Below are 18,633 nucleotides of genomic sequence, written 5' to 3'. Positions count from 1 at the left end.
CCATGAAACTGTATTAGAAACTCTAGGCTTCTTTTTTGTTATCAATCAGGCTAGTCTTGTAGATCCTTGTTGGTAGGTAGATAGATTTTACTCAGCTTAATGCCAATAACAGATCAAGCTCTTAAAGTTGCTCTAGTGAGTATTCCATATATGGATTGGTCTTGAACTTTGGAATGTGTGCTCTTCTTTAGCTGGTTTCTATGGGAACTGTGATGTCCCCACCATCCTCTCTCACTTTATTGCTCTTGCTGGAAAGGAAAGTCAGCATTCTTTCAAGTTTATATTTGTGTAAAGTAATAGTAGATTTAAAAAATTTCTTTGAAATTTATAATCTGATAAGGAGACTTTGTTATTGGGAGCTTTGTTGAAGTTTTTGGACATTACGTGCTGAGAGCATCTTGCAACATTTTTCAAGAGGTTATTAAAGAGGGTCAAATTAAGGCAGGAAAGTAAATAGAATAAGATCCTGAACAAAATTGGGCAGCTGGCTAGAGTTGTGGCTCAGTGGTAGAGTACTTTCCTAGCATGTGTGAGGCACTGGCTTTCATTCTCATCACCACATATAAATAAATGCATAAAATAAAGGTCCACCAACAATTAAATAAATTTTTAAAAAATAAAAAAATAAAAATTGGGCAGTGACAGGGTCTTCCTGTCTTGCCACACACCATTCTTCCTTGGGAATAATTGCTGCCACTTTCTCACCAGCCTTGGTGTTTTCTGCCAGTGCAGACACACCTGTGTGAGTTTCCTGCAATGCATCTGAGATGGGAACAATGTGGGCAAGTGCACACAGGTCCCTTTATATGTGGATAGTTGACTGCCTCCTTGATGAGGCCTTGTTCTGCTATGAATTCTTGCCTGTCACTGGGCCTTGCTGTTCCTACTGCATGTTCTTACCCCAGGCACTCATGGATGCAATCATTATCCCTGATTTCCCTTTTGATGTAGATTACTTGACATTCAGAAGGAGAGTGAGAGGAATTTTCTCTTGATTTCAACCTCTTGAGACCTGCCTCCTCCCAGAACATTGACCCTGGTTCAGTACCAATCTGAAGATTAGATTACACTCTCTATCCACAAGGCTTGCCTTCCTTTCAGAGGACAGGAAAGTTTATGTGGTTCTAAGATCATGTTCTTTCTAAGAAAAGGGGGCAGGGAGGTTAACTAGTTAATTCCATGTCTTCTATCCATTGTGGGGCAGGGGCTTCCTTCTATACCTCTGTGCCAGCAACTGAGCTTGACCTACAACACAGAGGAGGAAGAGGTGACCTCATAGCAGTACAAGGTCATGAGTGCAACTGGACATTACTTCCTTTAGGTCCACCCGGATGTCTCGCATTTTTCTCCCATATACTTTGATCAACCTGTATTCTTTAGGATATGTTTTTGGCCTTTATGATATGTTTTCTGTCACTGTACAAAGCTGGTCACTCTCAGAAGTAAAGGGAGGCAGCAAGAAGTTCATGAAAGTTTCCAGTGTCAGAATGGTGGTAAGATTAGATATCAGGAAACAGTCAGAGGTAAGAGTTGGGGCACTTAAGCTCTCAATCTGCTTCCTTGTAGTAATTAACAGAAAAGCCCCTGGTACTGAAAGTATTTTGTGTTCATTTTGGAGCCTGAGTATTCCTCAAGGGGTGGAACCTGCAATGGCTGTTCTGGGATGAGGCTGTAAGAGAAAGAGGAGGATGGCTTGTATAGTTGGGGCTATGGAATACAGGGTATAAACAGCACCCTATCCACATGGATCCTGAGAACCCCTCTCATTTTGTTTTTGGAATAATCCTGAGAAGTAGTAATGGAAGTTATTTTGGTATATCATTTTCATGTCTCCAAATGAATTAAACTTTAGATTCTTAAGAACTTTGACCATTAATGCTTTTAAAGAAAGTATGTCCAGTGTCCATGTGTACATTTGGTTAATAAATGTGGATTCTTGGGTAACTTAGAAGATGTTAACTAATTAACACTGGATGATTTCCTTATACATATGCAGCCTGGCAACAGGTAACTTCTTGGATCAGGTTTCTTGAGGTTTATGAGGTTTAAAATGATGTTTAATCTTGTTCTGGGAGTAGGAATAGTGATACAGCAAACATGGTAGTCATGTTTCTTTCCAGGCTGGTGGGTTTGCTGCAGAGGGTAAGGGTGGGGACAGGAGTTTCTGGGAAGTGACAGTTCCATTCCAATGACTTGACACTAAGAGTGGGGGCTAGACCTCAACTAGGGTCAGTGTGGAGCTCCTCTTGAATCAAGGTGAGTGGTAACATGGGCCTAAGAGACTCATAGCACTGCTTCCTGGGACTAAGGAAGGAAGAATGTATTTACAGTCACATACCACATAATGATACTTTTGGTCAGTGACAGATTGCATATATGGCATTGGTCCCATAAGATTATAGTGAATCTGAAAATTTCCTGTCATCTAGTGACAGAAATCCTAATGTAGTGCAGCATGTTATTTGTGTTTGTGGTGATGGTTGTATAAACCTGCTGTGCTTATACAACTGTGTACAATAATGATAATAAATGACTGTTACTTGTTTATGCACTTATACTACACTTAGGTCATTATTTTAGAGTGTACTCCTTCTACTTATTAAAAAATTAACTGAAAAATAATATTCAGTGTTGTGCCAGCAGCAGCCTCATATATCTCATGTTTACCATATCTCTAGATCACATCAAGAGGCCACATCAAGTGATTGACCTGTGACATCTAGGTTTGTATAAGTCCACTCTATGGTGTTTGCATGATGACATACTCTTCTAGCCACACAGGTGGACAGTGTTCCCATTGTAAACAACACATAATTATAAAAAAGGCATGGGGACCCTGGAGGCTAGAGAGTGTGTCATGCTAAAACTTAGCCAGGGCCCCAGAGAGGCATGCCTGGGAGGCCGTAGGACTCTAGTGATGGTTTTGCATATTCAGGTCAGCTCTTCTTCCTGTCTCTATTTCTCTCCACCCACTTCTCTTCTCACTGTGGTGCTTTCTCTGTCCTAGGTCTTTTCCCTAATTTTGGCTTATTCTTCACCCCTCAGAGGTCCTATTCTATCCTTTGAGCTCTTCCCTCATGTTCTTTCAAATTTAAATTCTTGATTATTTTTCTTAATTCACAATTCTAAGATTGGACTTCTTGGGAGCATTCTATGTTTAGCCCTCTCCTAGCCTTCAGGCCGATCTGTGGATTGGTGGTCCCAATCAGGTAGTCTCCTTTATAAAGAGAGCTTTGACAGGGTAGTGACCAGCAGATGGGCACTGTGCACGAAGTTGTGAGGTAGGAGAGTGCTCTCAAATCCACCAGCCTTGAATAGGATTGTCTTGAACCATGCGAAGGAATTCTGGGAGAGCCCAGTGACAGCAGGCATCCTGCCTCCCTAATCTTTTCATTCGCAATCTTTTCATTCGCATAGTATCTTATAGTACTAGGTTTCTTGACTTATTTATGAACTTATTCAAGTGTAGATGCTTAGGAAAAAAAACATCCTTTCATCTCTCAGGAGTTTGGAAGTGATGCTTTGTGGTTTCAGATATCTCTTGGCTACACTTTTATCCACAGTGTCATGTACACAGCTCAGTTGTGCCAGAGAAGTGGGATAGTTTGCTAAAAGACCAAAGAAATACCTGGACATGACATCCAAGATTTATGCTTATTGAGAAATGCTCACAAGGAAGGTCCAGTGGCAAAAGGGTGGGCAGATGGACCTCTGCTGCACACAGTGCCTCCAGTACCTTGCCAGAGAGTAGTGCCTCCGACCCCTTTCCACTCTGTCCAGGGGCAGCCACCTGGATGAGCACTTCTGCCTCCACAATGCTCTGATGTGCACCAGTTACCACAGGAGAAGGGGGTTTATAGGTTAGGTTACAGAAGTGGTGACATCAACCTCAGCTTGCAAGGTTGCTTGTATGGCCAACATCCCAAGGAGCAACTACCCTGGTGTACATGCAGAAAGCAACTTTCTTCTGATAATGTTAAATTATTCTTTTTCCCAGCGTGCATGAGAGAAAGCTAGTGTCCTTCAAGATAACATGTACCTGGACATTCTATTCCAATCCAGACCTGCTCTCATTGCTTCCTTAATGTGACTAGCTATTTTTGGGGGTGGGGGGTGTGGAACAGAGAAGGAGGCATTCAGGACAAGGTAATCACTGTCTCTCTTTTCTCTGAGGATGATACTCTCCATCTCCTATGTGCCTAAGTGCCCTTACAATATTATTGTACCCAGCTTTTGCAATATCCCTTGGGCAGCGCAATATGTACATTGTGACCAAATCCCTCATCAGACCCCTGCTATGAGAGCACATAACGTGAATACAACACACATATAGGAAGAGATTATAACCAAACATAAACAGGATCAATACTAAGTCTACCCTTAGCAGTAATATGGGTCTGTAAATTTTTAGGGCAAAAGATTTATGATGATAATTATCAAGGATATATACATATATATACTTATGTACACACATATAAAGAGATATATCTATATATATCTGTGTATTTCTATTATCAATCTGTGTAAACTTTGTTTTCATGAGGGCACAGTTTTCCTCCCTGTGATTTAGGCAGCATCTAATAGCATTCTGCTCTGAACTAAACTTTCACATTTGGGTAATTTTTTTTTTTTTTATTAAGCAAAGCTATGACTCTGTTAGAATTATTTCGGGTGGAGTAATATGTTTAGCTACATCCTCAACCTGGATGCTTGAGAAGTACAATGTGGGTAAGACCACCGGGCAGCTTGGGTCACTCCATGCCTTCTTTTCCTGTCACTTTCTTCCTGAGGTTTGTTCTTTCTTCTTCTTCTTCTTTTTCTTCTCCTCCTCCTCCTCCCTCTCCCCCTCCTCCTCCTCCTCCTCCTCCTTTCGTCGTTGTCGTCTTCTTTTGTCATCATCTTTGTCGTCTTCTTTGTCGTCTTCATCTTCTTTCGTTGTCATCTTCTTTCATCTTCATCTTCTGTTTTCGTTCTTCTTTTTTTTTATTTGGTGGTACTGGGGATTGAACCTAGGGGCACTGTATCACTGAGATACATCCCCAGCTATTTTTATTTTGTTTTGAGACTGGGTCTTGCTAAGTTGCAGAGAGGCTGGTCTCAATCAGAATTCTCCTGCCTCAGCATCCTGCCACTGGACCAGGCTTATGCCTGACTTTTTCCTTGTCCCTTTTAGTAGTGGTTGTACACAAAGTGAGATGTATGCAAGTTGGAATATAAGGTCTCTAGTTATAAGGCAGATATGGCTATTCATGGGTGCCACATGCTTAAAACCATTCCTAAGGGGGAGAGATATGCTCCAGTACATGCTGTTTGACTTTGCCATCCTTATATAGTCAGTATCTTTGAGTTTAACGGTTAAATTACATTGGTTGATAGGGATCCAGCCCATATTTATAGAGGATACAGAGTTGTTACTGCCATTGTTTCTTTTTATACAGAGAACTCTTCTCATTTCTGTGTTGCATTTAGCTACCCTAAGCTGTCAAACACAGTGTATCCCAGAAAAGGCTTAGTTATGTTCATTTGTTCTCACACCAAGTAGAAGATGTGATATTTAGTATTGTGAAAAGAAGGTAAATTTATATTCAAGTCCAGAGGGCAATTGTCAAGCTGTGTCTGTGAGTAGTGGGTGTTGCTCCAACTTTCATTTGCTTCTATTTTACCAAGGCATCTGGTTGCAGATGCCATGGGATACTAATGGAGGAGAACAGTGGCAGCTCACTGCATACCCAACATTTCATCGTATTCTACACTTCTGCAATGATATTTAATGATTTTGCAAATAGATTAGCTCTAAGGATGAAATGTAAGATATTTTTACAGGTGTTAATAGAGGCAAGTCTTGATTATTCAACAAAATATAAGCAACCTGATCTTTCTGAGTGAGAAGTACTAAGCCTGTGGCTAGTCCCCAAATATATAATGCCGTATTTCTTGTCTAAATGGTCCCTTTGGTTTTGGTAGGTACTTCCATAATGAAGTATTATGGAATATACTTCTTTATTATTCTCCTTTAGGGATTTAAATTCTTGGTTTATTAAGTTTTTCTATTTCTATGTCTTGTTCTAGTTCCTTTGCCTTTGGACCTATGAATCCATGCCATAGAGATCCTTTAAACCATTTCCACAGCTAATAGACTATCTGGGTTCATTTGGCAGTGCCTGTGGCAGTGGCATTGGCAGATTATTCTTTCTTTCCATTTGTGGAGTATAGGTCTCTTTCTTAAGCATCATCATTTGAATCCAAATCTACTATGTGAAGTTGTTTGGTTCTTGTATTAACATCGGGCAGGCAGGCACTTGGACTTATGCTGCTCTCTTGTTTGTTAATGGCTGATGGCCATCCATAGTCATTTGGTCCCCACTGCAAATAGTCCATCTTTTATATGTAGTTGCCATTTTAGTGAGTGATTTATTCATGTAATTAATCCTGCTGTAGCTGGGTTATGAGATAAGTGGAAATGCCAGTGTATGTCTAAAGTCTCAGCCCATTTATGCACCATGTTGTCCGAGATTGTGTCCCTTTGTCACTGTCTATATCTGTAGGGTGCCACACATGGTATCAAGTGTTTGAAAGCTGTGTGTGGTCCTTCTCTAAGCATATGCCTGTAGTAGTGCAGTGTGGGTGTCTGCACATGTTTGGGCAAGCTTATAGACTTCTGATGGGGGCAAGGAACTGATGAAATCAACCTGCCACTATAGTTCAGGTTTCCCTCCCCAAGCTACACACGGAGACATTGGTCATGGCTGCTTCTAAGGCCACCATGATAGACCTTGTCTAAACCATCACAGTAACTAGAAAAATCAAATTCATAGGACTGTTCTTAGACTAACACGCTCAAAGTTTACAATTGCTGTACAAGTATGTTTGTTTGAAAATGTGCTTGTGTTACCAGTCCCACTAAGTTCATTTACTAAATGGCACAGAGGTCTTTTAACATCCGTGCTAAATGTGGAGTGAAGGTGCATCAGTACATTAATGATTTCAAATGAGATGCATCTCTTTATGAGTAGTCAGGGTAAGGAAAGCTTAAATTTACCTATACAGAAGCTGGTATCACTGAAGTCTTATCCAACCAAATAACCACAAGTATTTGACACATAACCCAAGTTTTTGCAACTTGGAAATGTTGACTGCCCATCCTCTCTCTGGGAAATGCACCACCACCTTTGGGTTACATCTTCTGGGTGGGGAATAGACACAGAAATTAACACTGTATCAGCAATATAATGAAACATTGATACTATGCCAAGTTTTGTCCCCTAGTCCAGATCAACTGCCTCCATCCCTTGACATATGGTTGGGCTATGTAAATATCCTTGGGGAAGAATTTTGAAAGTCAATTTTTGCCCTTCCCGTATGAAATCAAATTTCTCCTGGCTTTCCTTATTGAGCCCCTTGCATTTCCTTTGCTCACTCTTTCTCCCACTTTATCATCTATATTCTGTATCTCTCACTTCCGAGCTTCCTAATCTTTTTAGTTTCCCCCATATCAGTTACAGCCTGTGCTGCTTGAGAAACTGAAAGGCCCACCAAAGGACTGAGGATTCATAACAGAGTTCCATAATATTTCCCCAGAGCCATTTGAAGAATGGTGTCCTTTATTCCTGATCTGAATGTTTCATTAGGACCATTGTATATTTCTACATAAATGGCACACTTCATCCCTGTCTCAGGAGGTCTTGCAGTTCTTCATTGAATTGCCATCTTGGTATGCTATAGGTAAATCCCCCACTGGGGCTGCTTTATTTTTATTTTTTGGGGATTGAATTCAGAGTTACTCAACCACTGAGCCATATCCCCCGCCCTATTTTGTATTTTATTTAGAGACAGGTTCTCACTGAGTTGCTTATTAGTGCCTTGCTGTTGCTGAGGCTGGCTTTGAACTTATGATCCTCCGGCCTCAGCCTCTCAAGTCAATGGGATTACTGGCATGCACCACTGTCCCCTGCTGGGCTAAGCATTTTTATAGGCTGCTGTCATCCAGGACAATAGATATGTATGGTTCTCCTTAACAGTTAACTGCAGGATAGGATGTGTGGTGCCTGAGGCAGTTTTATTCATTTTACTTCCCAAGAACAGTGTGCATTCAGCACCAGTATCCCAAAGCCACACAGCCATACTGCTACATTTTCCTTGGTTTTCTGCCTAAACTTGTTTTCTCTAGTTCTACCACTTCAGCAGTAATATAATCTTTTGGGAGATATGCATGTTCCAATTGGGAGGGGGCAGATTCTCAATATCTACTTTCACTGATTGTGACTGATTTGTCTCTACATTTTTAATTAGGGCCTGTCTGGCCTTTAGTACTGGTACCTCCATTTGCTCATCCCAGTGCTTATATTTTCTTCTGAGATGCTGGGTTCTCCAGTTCTTTTAAGTAATTATCATCCTTACTTTAGCTCATGGTAGACATTTACCTTTCAGCTTAGTAAAGCAGAAGGCTTGAGTTTCTAAATTCTCATCATTATTCTTCATATAAGCAGTTGTTGCTCAGTAGACCCTGCTTGAGTTAAACTTGTTACACATTCCAGTTTCAGTTCTTCTTGCAGTTGCTTAATACAGGATTGGGCCTAAGCTCTGCCTCTGTTACTACCTGCACTATGTGGAGGGGTCACCACATAGTTGCTGCTATTTTACATACCTCTTTCTTTTTTTTAGACCATATTTCTTGTCCACAAACAGTAATATCTCCCCTGGTCCCTGGGGTGTTTTTAGGCATCCTCGTACTTGTGTGCTGGCCCCTAGGTACCCCCTCCTCCTGTGGTAACTGATGCCTCCTTTAGAGGGAGAAGTGCTCATCCAGGTGGCTGCCCCTGGACAGAATGGAGAGGGATGGAAGGCACTACTCTCTGGCAAGGTACTAGAGGCACTGTGTGCAGCCGAGGTTCATCTGCCCAGCCAGTTGCTACTGGACTTTCTGGGAAAGCACTTGTTCAGCCTTTTGCCACTGTACCATTTCTCAGTAAAACATACATCTCAATAAAATGAAGTTCACAAAAAAGCCTTGTGCCTCATAAGCCATCTCTGAGTATTTCCTTTAGTTTCTTAGCAACCTGCCCCACTATCCTGGCACTTCTGTCCTCTCGCACTTCTGTCACACCATCCAACTAGGACATCTGCAGGTAACACTGCTTCACATGCTTCCGTGGCCCATATGATTCTGGATAAAAGGATTAATGTCTGTAGCTTCTCAATTTTCCATTTGTTTGATCAGTCTTCCTTTGGTCTAAGCAGTTGGTCCAATTTTATGTGCTGTTTGCTCACCAGATTACCACACCAGTCTCATTTCTAAACTTTGATGTCTATTCTCTCTTAAAATTGTTTTTACTTTCTGTGTTTTATTCCACTGTTCTGCATGCAGTTCCAGTGCAGTGTTTTCTGACACATGGAAATGGAAAGCATTTTGGATGTTACCTATGGCATATGTTCCCTTTAGAGCTGCCATGTTGTTTTAGTCAGCTTCTTTGCTGCTGTGACTAAAAGATCTGACCAGAACAATTATAGAGGAGGAAAAGTTTATTTGAGGGCTCACAGTTTCAGAGGTCTTAGTCCATAGAAGGCTGGCTCCATTCCTTGGGGCTTGAGGTGAGGCTGAACATCATGGCTGGCAAGGGTGGTGGAGGGAAGCAGCTCACATTATGGTGATCAGGAAGCAGAGACAGACTCCACGCTTCAGATACAAATAATATACCCCATAGTCATGCCCCCAATTAACCACTTCCTCTAGCCACACCCCACCTGCCTCCAGTTACCCACTCAGTTAATCCCATCAGGGATTAATTCACTTATTAGATTAAGACTTTCAAAACCCAGTTATTTCTCTTCTGAACCTTCTTGGTCTCATCTCACACATGAGCTCTTGGGGGATACCTCATATCCAAACCATAGCACGTTTTGGCCCTCATGGGATCTCTTTGGTCCCCTTGCCGACCTGCTCTCCTATCCATAGCCCATTTGTGCCAGGACAGTGGGGCAGGTTGCTGAGAAACTAAAGGAAATACTCAGAGATGGCTTATGAGGCACAAGGCTTTTTTGTGAACTTCATTTTATTGAGATGTATGCTTTACTGAGAAATGGTACAGTGGCAAAAGGCTGAACAAGTGCTTTCCCAGAAAGTCCAGTAGCAACTGACTGGGTAGATGAACCTCTGCTGCACACAGTGCCTCTAGTACCTTGCCAGAGAGTAGTGCCTCCTATCCCTCTCCATTCTGTCCAGGGGCAGCCACCTGGATGAGCACTTCTGCCTCTAAAGGAGGCATCAGTTACCACAGGAGAAGGGGGTTTATAGGTTAGGTTACAGAAGTGGTGACATCAACCTCAGCTTGCAAGGTTGCTTGTATGGCCAACATCCCAAGGAGCAACTACCCTGGTGTACATGCAGAAAGCAACTTTCTTCTGATAATGTTAAATTATTCTTTTTCCCAGCGTGCATGAGAGAAAGCTAGTGTCCTTCAAGATAACATGTACCTGGACATTCTATTCCAGTCCAGATCTGCTCTCATTGCTTCCTTAATCTGACTAGGTTTTTTTGGGGGGGATCAGAGAAGGGAGGGCATTCAGGACAGGTATATTACTATTTCACTTTTTTTCAAGAACAGTGCACACAGATAAGAATAAAAGGAAGAGTACTGTTGTATTTGTTTTACCTAGGTTTGTGAGACTTAATACATATTCCATACTGAGCAGTAGACATTGTTAGATTTTTCTACTCACAACCATTCATGAGAAGATGGTGTTTCCACTTACCTCGGCTCCTGCCTGAACACTGACTGGGCTGTGTCATTGCAGGCTGGGAGTCCTCCTTCAGCATCAGCTCCAGTGTCTGCCTTCTCTCGCACTTCTGTCACGCCATCCAACCAGGACATTTGCAGGTAACACTGCTTCACATGCTTCCGTGGCCCATATGATTCTGGATAAAAGGATTAATGTCTGTAGCTTCTCAATTTTCCATTTGTTTGATCAGTCTTCCTTTGGTCTAAGCAGTTGGTCCAATTTTATGTGCTGTTTGCTTACCAGATTACCACACCAGTCTCATTTCTAAACTTTGATGTCTATTCTCTCTTAAAATTGTTTTTACTTTCTGTGTTTTATTCCACTGTTCTGCATGCAGTTCCAGTGCAGTGTTTTCTGAGTATTGTCACCACAGTCCTGTGCAGTCTGCTGTTGTCTTGAAAGCACCTCAGTACCAGAGTTCTCTGACAGAAGGGCTCACTGTGACAGTTATTTGTAAAGACACATTGCAGGCATCAAAAAGCAATTCCTTTGGTTCAGAATGGTTTTGGGCCTTGAAGCCTGCTAAGAATGCCAAAGCCAGAAGAACACTAAAGTTTTCAAAATCCCTAAATGATGTATGTGAGAAGAACCAGGATACTTTGGAAAGCTTTGACTATGTGGAAAGAACTTGTTCTGAAGGAAAATTGGTACTCCCTCAAGATCCATGTCTTAGAATTAACAGGTTTCATTTTAAAGGAAAAAGAGCACTGAATCATAAATCTCCTGGCAGTTCCAAATGTTTTTGTGTCTCATCCCTCTGTGCCAACCATTCTATTGCCTCAGAGGTGGAAGCTGGCAAGGGGGGCATGCACAACCTGATTTTGGAAGAGAAAGAACATGGTGAGGCCGGGTCCAGAAGCCAGTGGCTGCTCCAGTACCTGTTCTTGCTCTCCCGTGGCTCTAGCACCAGCAGCCTTCGCAAATTCCACGAGCTGGAGAGCCATGCTGCTTACCTGCATGCCGCCAAGTCCTCCAGTGGGCTGGCAGGGAGCATGGGCTTCTGGTCTGACGAAATGGGAGACGACGACGTCTTTGAGGACAGCACGTCCACCAAACTGAAGTGCAGGCTTCTGCGGGCACCCCTCTGCTCAGTGGAGAAGGACAGTGACCTGGATTGTCCTTCTCCCCTGTCTGAAAAATCCTCCCCCATCTCTCCTGTGTCCACCTCAGGGGATGCCTGCAGGTTGGTTTGCCAGAAATCACCATTCTGGCCATCTCTACTCACACCTTTATAGACTCATGTTGCTTTTAATATGTAAAGTTTCAGGAAAACAATACAGTTGTAGCCATTTGGGGGGGTTAATTGTTTTCTTGGAGTATTGTTGCCATTTGAAAAACTAATTTTAAAAGAGGAAGCTACACATTATAGGCCAACCTGATCCTTCTCCACTAAATAAAAGTAGACTTTGCATAGGGAAATTGTAAAAAAGAAAATAGTATTTCCAATTTTCCAACTTGGTGGTTCTGCAAAAGCATTTGCTGCCATCCCAGCCTCATTTTTACTCCTTTGCAGCTCCCTGAAATGTGTGTTGGGTGTAGCTGCTCTCCAGTAGCTCCTTCCTGCTTTCCTCTTAACTTAGGTGTGGCCACCCCTGCCCAGTCCTAAATCCTATTTTTCTGTGCAGCATTCTTGTCTGGTCCTAAGGCTTGCCTCACCCAAACCAGCCTTTACCGTCTTCCCCTCCTTGGTACCTTCTGTTACATTTCTCAGAGCCGGATCAGAAATCCTGTGCCTGAAATAAACAGCCCAAGAGTCCGGCCAGTCAGGGCCTGGCTGCTTTCAGGACACGTGTCCCTGCTTATACCCCAGCTGTTGGAAAAGACCCCTGTTTTCAAAAGCCTGATTAAGTTCCTTGAGGTTAGTGGTTACATCCTGCTGCATGCTTCGTTAGAAATAATGACTGTTTTAAAATTAATTTTTGCTCAGTACTATGAGTGGTCCTGAAACAAAAATTAAATTGTAGCATCTCATCATGGTGAGTTTTTAGGTAGAGAAGAGATAACTGTGATCTCTGTTTACTCCATGAGAGAGGGTGGGATGGTATACCTGTAGTGTGTGAGGGTGAGGTCAGTATTAAAGTTAGAAAGCAATGATCTTTTAAGTCACTGTGGTATTTTGGGGAGGGAGACTGCTGGTTTTATTTTACATAGAAATTTTTCTTAAATTATTTTAATGTTTTATGTTCTAGAAGATGACTTCCTATTGCTTTAAATTCATCTTTCAGTGAAATTCTTTTACCCCAAAATGATTGCTTTGTCACTTCTTACATCATTTTTTCCCTCTTTGTTGCCAAATGCCATCCTGACTTTCCATGTTTGTGCGGTAAGCTAGATATTTTAGTTTGTAGTATTGTTTTTAGTTGTGCTTGTATGTTTTCGTGCTCATAGCCACTTCTGTGATGTTTGTTTCTGAAAGTTTTCTTTGGTGAATTGAACTTCCATTGAAGTGTCATTCCTTGTCCTGGGACTCTTCTTGCACTGATTGATTTTCTTCCCACTGTAGGATCTGCCACTGTGAAGGAGATGACGAGAGCCCCCTGATCACCCCCTGCCACTGCACAGGAAGCCTCCACTTTGTGCACCAGGCCTGCCTGCAACAGTGGATCAAGAGCTCTGACACGCGCTGCTGTGAGCTCTGCAAGTATGAGTTCATCATGGAGACCAAGCTGAAACCTTTGAGAAAAGTATGTGTGAGGAAGGAACATTCCCAGAAGTGCTTAACACTCTCTTGAGATGAGTCACCTGGATAAGTTGGTGTTTCAGACCATGGAGCCATAGTGTGCCTGTGTTTGTTTCTTTAAAAAGCTGGCTGGTGCTTACATTCACATTGTAGATTGTTGTTTCTGTTACAGATGTCTAAGTTCCTCCCCTTAGGAAGAAGCTCTTTGCCACCATTCAGTTATAATGCTTCTCTTTGATTTGCAGTAAGACTGCTTGCTTGTCTGTGTCAGTCACCTGGTCCTTGGCCACAGACTGTCCTGTGACATCTTAGTCAGCATTTAACTTTGTATGTATTAACTGTTAGTGTCTTGCCTTTCCAGTGAAGTCTGAATATTAGAGATTAATGTTTCTCTCTAGCATTAAGCCTGGCATAGCACACAGTCAATTTGTTTGTGTATACCTGTGACAAGTATTTACTGGATGGGAGGGTGGGTGAGTGGGGAAATGCAGCTGTCTTCAGGGCACAGGTTACTGCTCCCTTTTTAGAGAAACTCTGTGATGCTGACCTACCATTCAGATGTTGACCGTTTCATCCATCTTATGTGCCCAGCAAAGAAGGTTTTGTTTGGAAAACTAAAAGCCTATTTCTATCTTAAAATGTCAACATATAATTTGCCAAGGGAATCACATAATCAAATAATGGCATACAGTGAGGCTGATTAAATGTTAACTTATGTGACAGTAGAGCATGTCTGACATGCAGAAAAAGAAGTGCTATTGTGAGCATGCCTCGGGGTGAGGAGGTAGGGAGCATCAAAGAAAGTATGACTTTCGCAGCAGATGTGGAAGGATACATGGGCTTTGAGGGCAAAGTGAAGGACTTTAGAGAGGTCAAATTGTCTAGAGAAAAGCATCCACCAAGGAAGGTCATGAGTGTGAGCACTTCAGAGGTATGAAAGAATGGAGCTGTGGGTACCCTAGGAAAAAGCAGTAATCAGTGGACAGGAGACACCAAAACACTGTGTTTTAGGTAGGAAGTCCAGAAAACTTGCTGGTTATAAAACTTCAGCAGAAAACAGTCAGATGTTACAGAAGGCAGGCTTATATTACTGAAAGAAACATTTTGCCACCTGTTCTATGCTAATCTCTCAAGTGATTCTCTCTTATGGCACTTGGATAATTTAGATAATCTGTGAGGCTCTATTTTCAGCTTACCTTGCATAGAACCATCTGGATAGAGGCTATGACTATCTTTGGCAAGGAACATGCAGAGTTTTTACACTTTCTTCTTTCTTTCTACTTTTATGTGTTTTCTTCTGATTCGGAAACCAGTAAATGAAAAAGACATTCTGGCTATTTGGAGTAAATTAATGTGCTCCTAGAGGAGATGGCACTGGCAGAGTCTGCTTGTACCAGGAACTCTTAGCATCGATGTCAAGCTGTTGCTGCCAAGGTAGCAGAGGACCAAAGAGTGAGCGCCTTCCGCCATTCACCTTCACAACATAGTGTGACCCATCTGCCAGTGTATTGTGGCATCATCAACCCTCTTCTTCTGCTTTCCATATCAGTCAGCAAGCCAGGGAGACCTAAAACAGCACCTGGGTTTTGGACCAACATGTTGTTTTCATTAGGATTGAAATCACAGAATCCTTTATTAGGCCACTTAGTGTCTGCTTGTGAGAATAAGCAGTTGGTGATGATAATTCAATGCTCATCTTGATCCCAGTTTCTTTTCATTGTGAAAAATGTTGGCTGTTTCTGGCACCTGGTTGAAGCCCAGTGTCTTAAAAGGAACAGCTTTGAGTATATGAGTATTGGGTAAAGTCATCTAGTCTAGGGAGAGGGAGGGTATGGAGAGCTGATTGTAGCCATCAACAATATTCTCACTCCCATTATACCCATTTACTCTGAGCCTGAGCCTCACACTTTGCATGTCGCCTTTCCAGTGGGAGAAGTTGCAGATGACAGCCAGCGAGCGCAGGAAGATCACGTACTCGGTGATGTTTCATGTCATCGCCATCACCTGTGTAGTCTGGTCTTTATATGTGCTCATCGACCGTACTGCTGAGGAGATCAAGCAGGGGCAGGGAACAGGTGAGAGCTCAGGCTGAGAAGTAAGTGCTGCACACAAGCCCTGGAGAGCATGCTGGGGTCTTGGGATCAGTGTTGTTCTAGCCCTACTGTGAACATCTGGGTTTGGGGAGTTGGGCATCAAGTAGGAGGCACCAAGCATCCTTTTTGGATGTTTCTCAGGCTAGTTTAAAACCCATTCAGAAGAAATGAAATCATGGAATGTGAGAATCTCTAGGAATGACCTTCTGAGAGAACAGGATAAAAGGTGTTTGATGTTCTCTTCCACCCCACTTTTGAGGAAGGAGGATTTGATGAGCGAAGAATCCACTGATTATGAGAGTTCAAAAGTTGTATTTTATTTACTTCAGATGTTAAATTTAAACTCTATTTAGAGGCTAACTGAGTTTTTCCCTTCCAGGAATCCTAGAGTGGCCCTTTTGGACTAAATTGGTGGTAGTGGCCATTGGCTTCACTGGAGGACTTCTTTTTATGTACATTCAATGCAAAGTATATCTGCAATTATGGAAGAGACTCAAGGCATATAATAGAGTGATCTATATTCAAAATTGTCCAGAAACAAGCAAAAAGAATATTTTTGAAAAATCTGCACTAACAGAGTCCAATTTTGAAAATAAAGATGGACATGAAGTCTGTTATTCCGACACAAACTCTTCTTCTTGCACAGAGCCTGAAGACACTGGAGCAGAAATCATTCACGTCTGATGTTGTGGAGGGTATTGTTTTGTGGACATCCATGAAGAGCTAAAGGAAATTGTTTACTGCCAATTGTGTACCTTTCTTATGTCCTTTAAATAGTATAGACTGGACACGTGACCATTGCCTCTTTTTTTGAATCCTCCTTGACATATCTCCTGGAAAACCCTCCTGTGTGCTGGGCATGGGTGAGTCCCACTTCTGCCTGGCTGTTCTGTATGATTGAAAGGGAGGAGGAGACTTCATGTAGCCACCATGGGGAGACTTACTTGGGGAGCTGGCTGAGTTCTAACTCAGGGTCTTGAGAAGTATGAGGTAAATGCCAAACCAGAAGGGAGAACAGGAGCAGAAGTGGGGGACAGCCCTGGTATGCAGCTATCCCTGTCCCAGAGCTAAGCATTGGGAATGTCTGGCAGTGATGAGATAATTCCCTTCTCACTAAAGAGTGCTAGGGATATGGGATGGAAACAGCCCTTACAGGCAAAAAATTCTGCCCTCTCTTTACTGATGATGCCACATTGGCCCTTAACAGATGAAGCTGTGGTGCATGGTTCACTGAGCAAAACAGCACTTTACAGAAGAGAATCTTTATTTTGTAAAATGTGTCTAGTGGAAATGACACTTAAAATTGAGTGTTGCATTTAGAAACCTCTTCATTACCCTTGTTATCTCTTTTACATAATAGATCTGCAACTCTTTTTGCCTTATATATTCTAAGAAATGGGGCATCTGTATGTCTGAAGACACTGATGACTTAACAGGAAGGCAGACAGGTCTGAGGCTTTGTCATAACAGCGTTCATGGGAACTCATGGATGCTAAATGTCAGGTTGCATAATTCCTATAGTTTTGAGCCTGTTTTATGACAAGTCTTTATTTCATAGGCCTGACATGTACATTTTTTGTCTACACTGAAAAAGAAGGGTTTTGAGATACAAATGGAAGGAAAGGAAGTACTTAGAACAAAACTACAAGACTGAGTATTTAAAAAAATGATTACCAGTAGATTTCTCCAGTTGGTGCTGGTTTTATGCTGAAAGAGCAGACACATATTGTGTGCTCTGAATATGTGCACTGTAGGTGCTTCTTTCACCTGTCTGATGTGCCGGCTCTTTCTGGGGAAGTTCTGTGGAGCCACTGCTGAGAGCCAGAAAGCAGGTTACTGGCTCTGGGATGAAGGCCAGGATGAGCAGCAAAGTGAGCAGCACTGTGTCACTGCTCCCCAGCCAACATCCACCCATCATTGCCTTAACCAGACTGAACAGACAGGATCCTTTAGGGGCCCTTGATCCTGCAGCTGGTCTGTTCTGTCATCAGGGATTACCTCTTGCACCATTTTTCATAAGACAGACAAAACCAGAATCAATACCATCAAATGACTTTTGTTTCTCTAAAATGTCTGCTTATAATTCTGTTTTTGAAGCCCACTTTCGTAGTGTTAGGTAAAGAGTTGACTGTGGGAATTGGCCAGGACTACAACATGTGTGCTCAGATGCTTATTCTCCAGGGAACTGTCATCCAGCTGCTAGCATCTTCAGAGCCTCCTTAGAATGGTGCAGGGTACTGCTTGGGGTGGTGGGTCCTGCCCACAGTCTCCCTGAGCTTTGGGTGCCTCAGATGTCCTGTTAGAAGGGTAAGCAGTGGTGTGGGGAAATAGGTGATTAGAGCACTTGCCTAGAATGTGTGAGGACCTGAGTTTGATCCCTAGCCCTGCACCCCACCGCAAAAAAAAAAAAAAAAAAAAAAAAGATGAAACAAATACGATTCTGAATGATCTCATTACTGTTCAGAGTGGAAGCCTTGCAGTTGGGATTGAAGGTTGGAAAGAGGATAGGGGCTCTAAGCCGTGGGCGAGATCCTGAGATCTCCTGCGCGCGCGCGCGCTCTCTCTCTCTCTCTCTCTCTCTCTCTCTCTCTCTCTCTCTCTCTCTCTCTCTCTCTCTCTCTCTCTCTCTCTCCCCCCCCTCTCTCCCCCCCCCTCTCTCTCTCTCCCCCCCCTCTCTCTCCCCCCCTCTCTCTCCCCCCCCTCTCTCTCCCCCTCTCTCTCCCCCTCTCTCTCCCCCTCTCTCCCCCTCTCTCCCTCCCTCCCTCCCTCCCTCCCTCCCTCCCTCCCTCCCTGCAACCATGGGGGAGTGGTAAAGTGAAGACAAGTATAGATTTTTAAGTGTGAATCCCTCTCCCTCATAGAAGCCCATATGCTGAACTTGAAAAGCACTGAGTTTATGTAGTGAAGAAAGTGTGTTTAGGTAGGGATAGTTCCAGCACCTGTGTTCTGGCAACTCAATGAAGCAGATCCAGCCAGGATATGCTCTGCTTCCCTCTAGTGGTAACTCTGGATCTTCCCAATCTCCTGTAATCTGTACCCTTGCCCTCTAAGTGCTTTTGAGGGACAATTTAAACCATTTTGCCT

At 42.8% G+C, this 18,633-nt stretch overlaps 1 protein-coding gene across 4 annotated transcripts in view; it reads left to right on the top strand.

Moving 5' to 3' along the window:
- MARCHF8 (membrane associated ring-CH-type finger 8) overlaps positions 1-18,058 on the top strand; it is a 139,003-nt gene extending 120,945 nt beyond the window's left edge. For 3 of the 4 annotated variants that reach the window (XM_079136471.1, XM_079136470.1, XM_079136469.1), the window contains 6 exons: positions 10,792-10,874; positions 11,114-11,959; positions 13,280-13,460; positions 15,384-15,531; positions 15,929-17,238; positions 17,269-18,058. In XM_079136471.1, the coding sequence (XP_078992597.1) occupies positions 10,792-10,874; positions 11,114-11,959; positions 13,280-13,460; positions 15,384-15,531; positions 15,929-16,233 (1,563 nt within the window). In that variant the 3' untranslated portion in view covers positions 16,234-17,238; positions 17,269-18,058. The remainder of the gene's footprint in view (positions 1-10,791; positions 10,875-11,113; positions 11,960-13,279; positions 13,461-15,383; positions 15,532-15,928; positions 17,239-17,268) is intronic. The other variant, XM_079136472.1, reaches the window with a different exon arrangement.
- Positions 18,059-18,633: the final 575 nt, after the last annotated feature.

This window comes from Sciurus vulgaris (assembly GCF_902686455.1).
Source record: "Sciurus vulgaris genome assembly, chromosome: 4".
NCBI classification, from domain to species: domain Eukaryota; kingdom Metazoa; phylum Chordata; class Mammalia; order Rodentia; family Sciuridae; genus Sciurus; species Sciurus vulgaris.
Note: the sequence above shows the minus strand (reverse complement) of the source record. Positions and strands in the feature narration are given on the sequence as shown.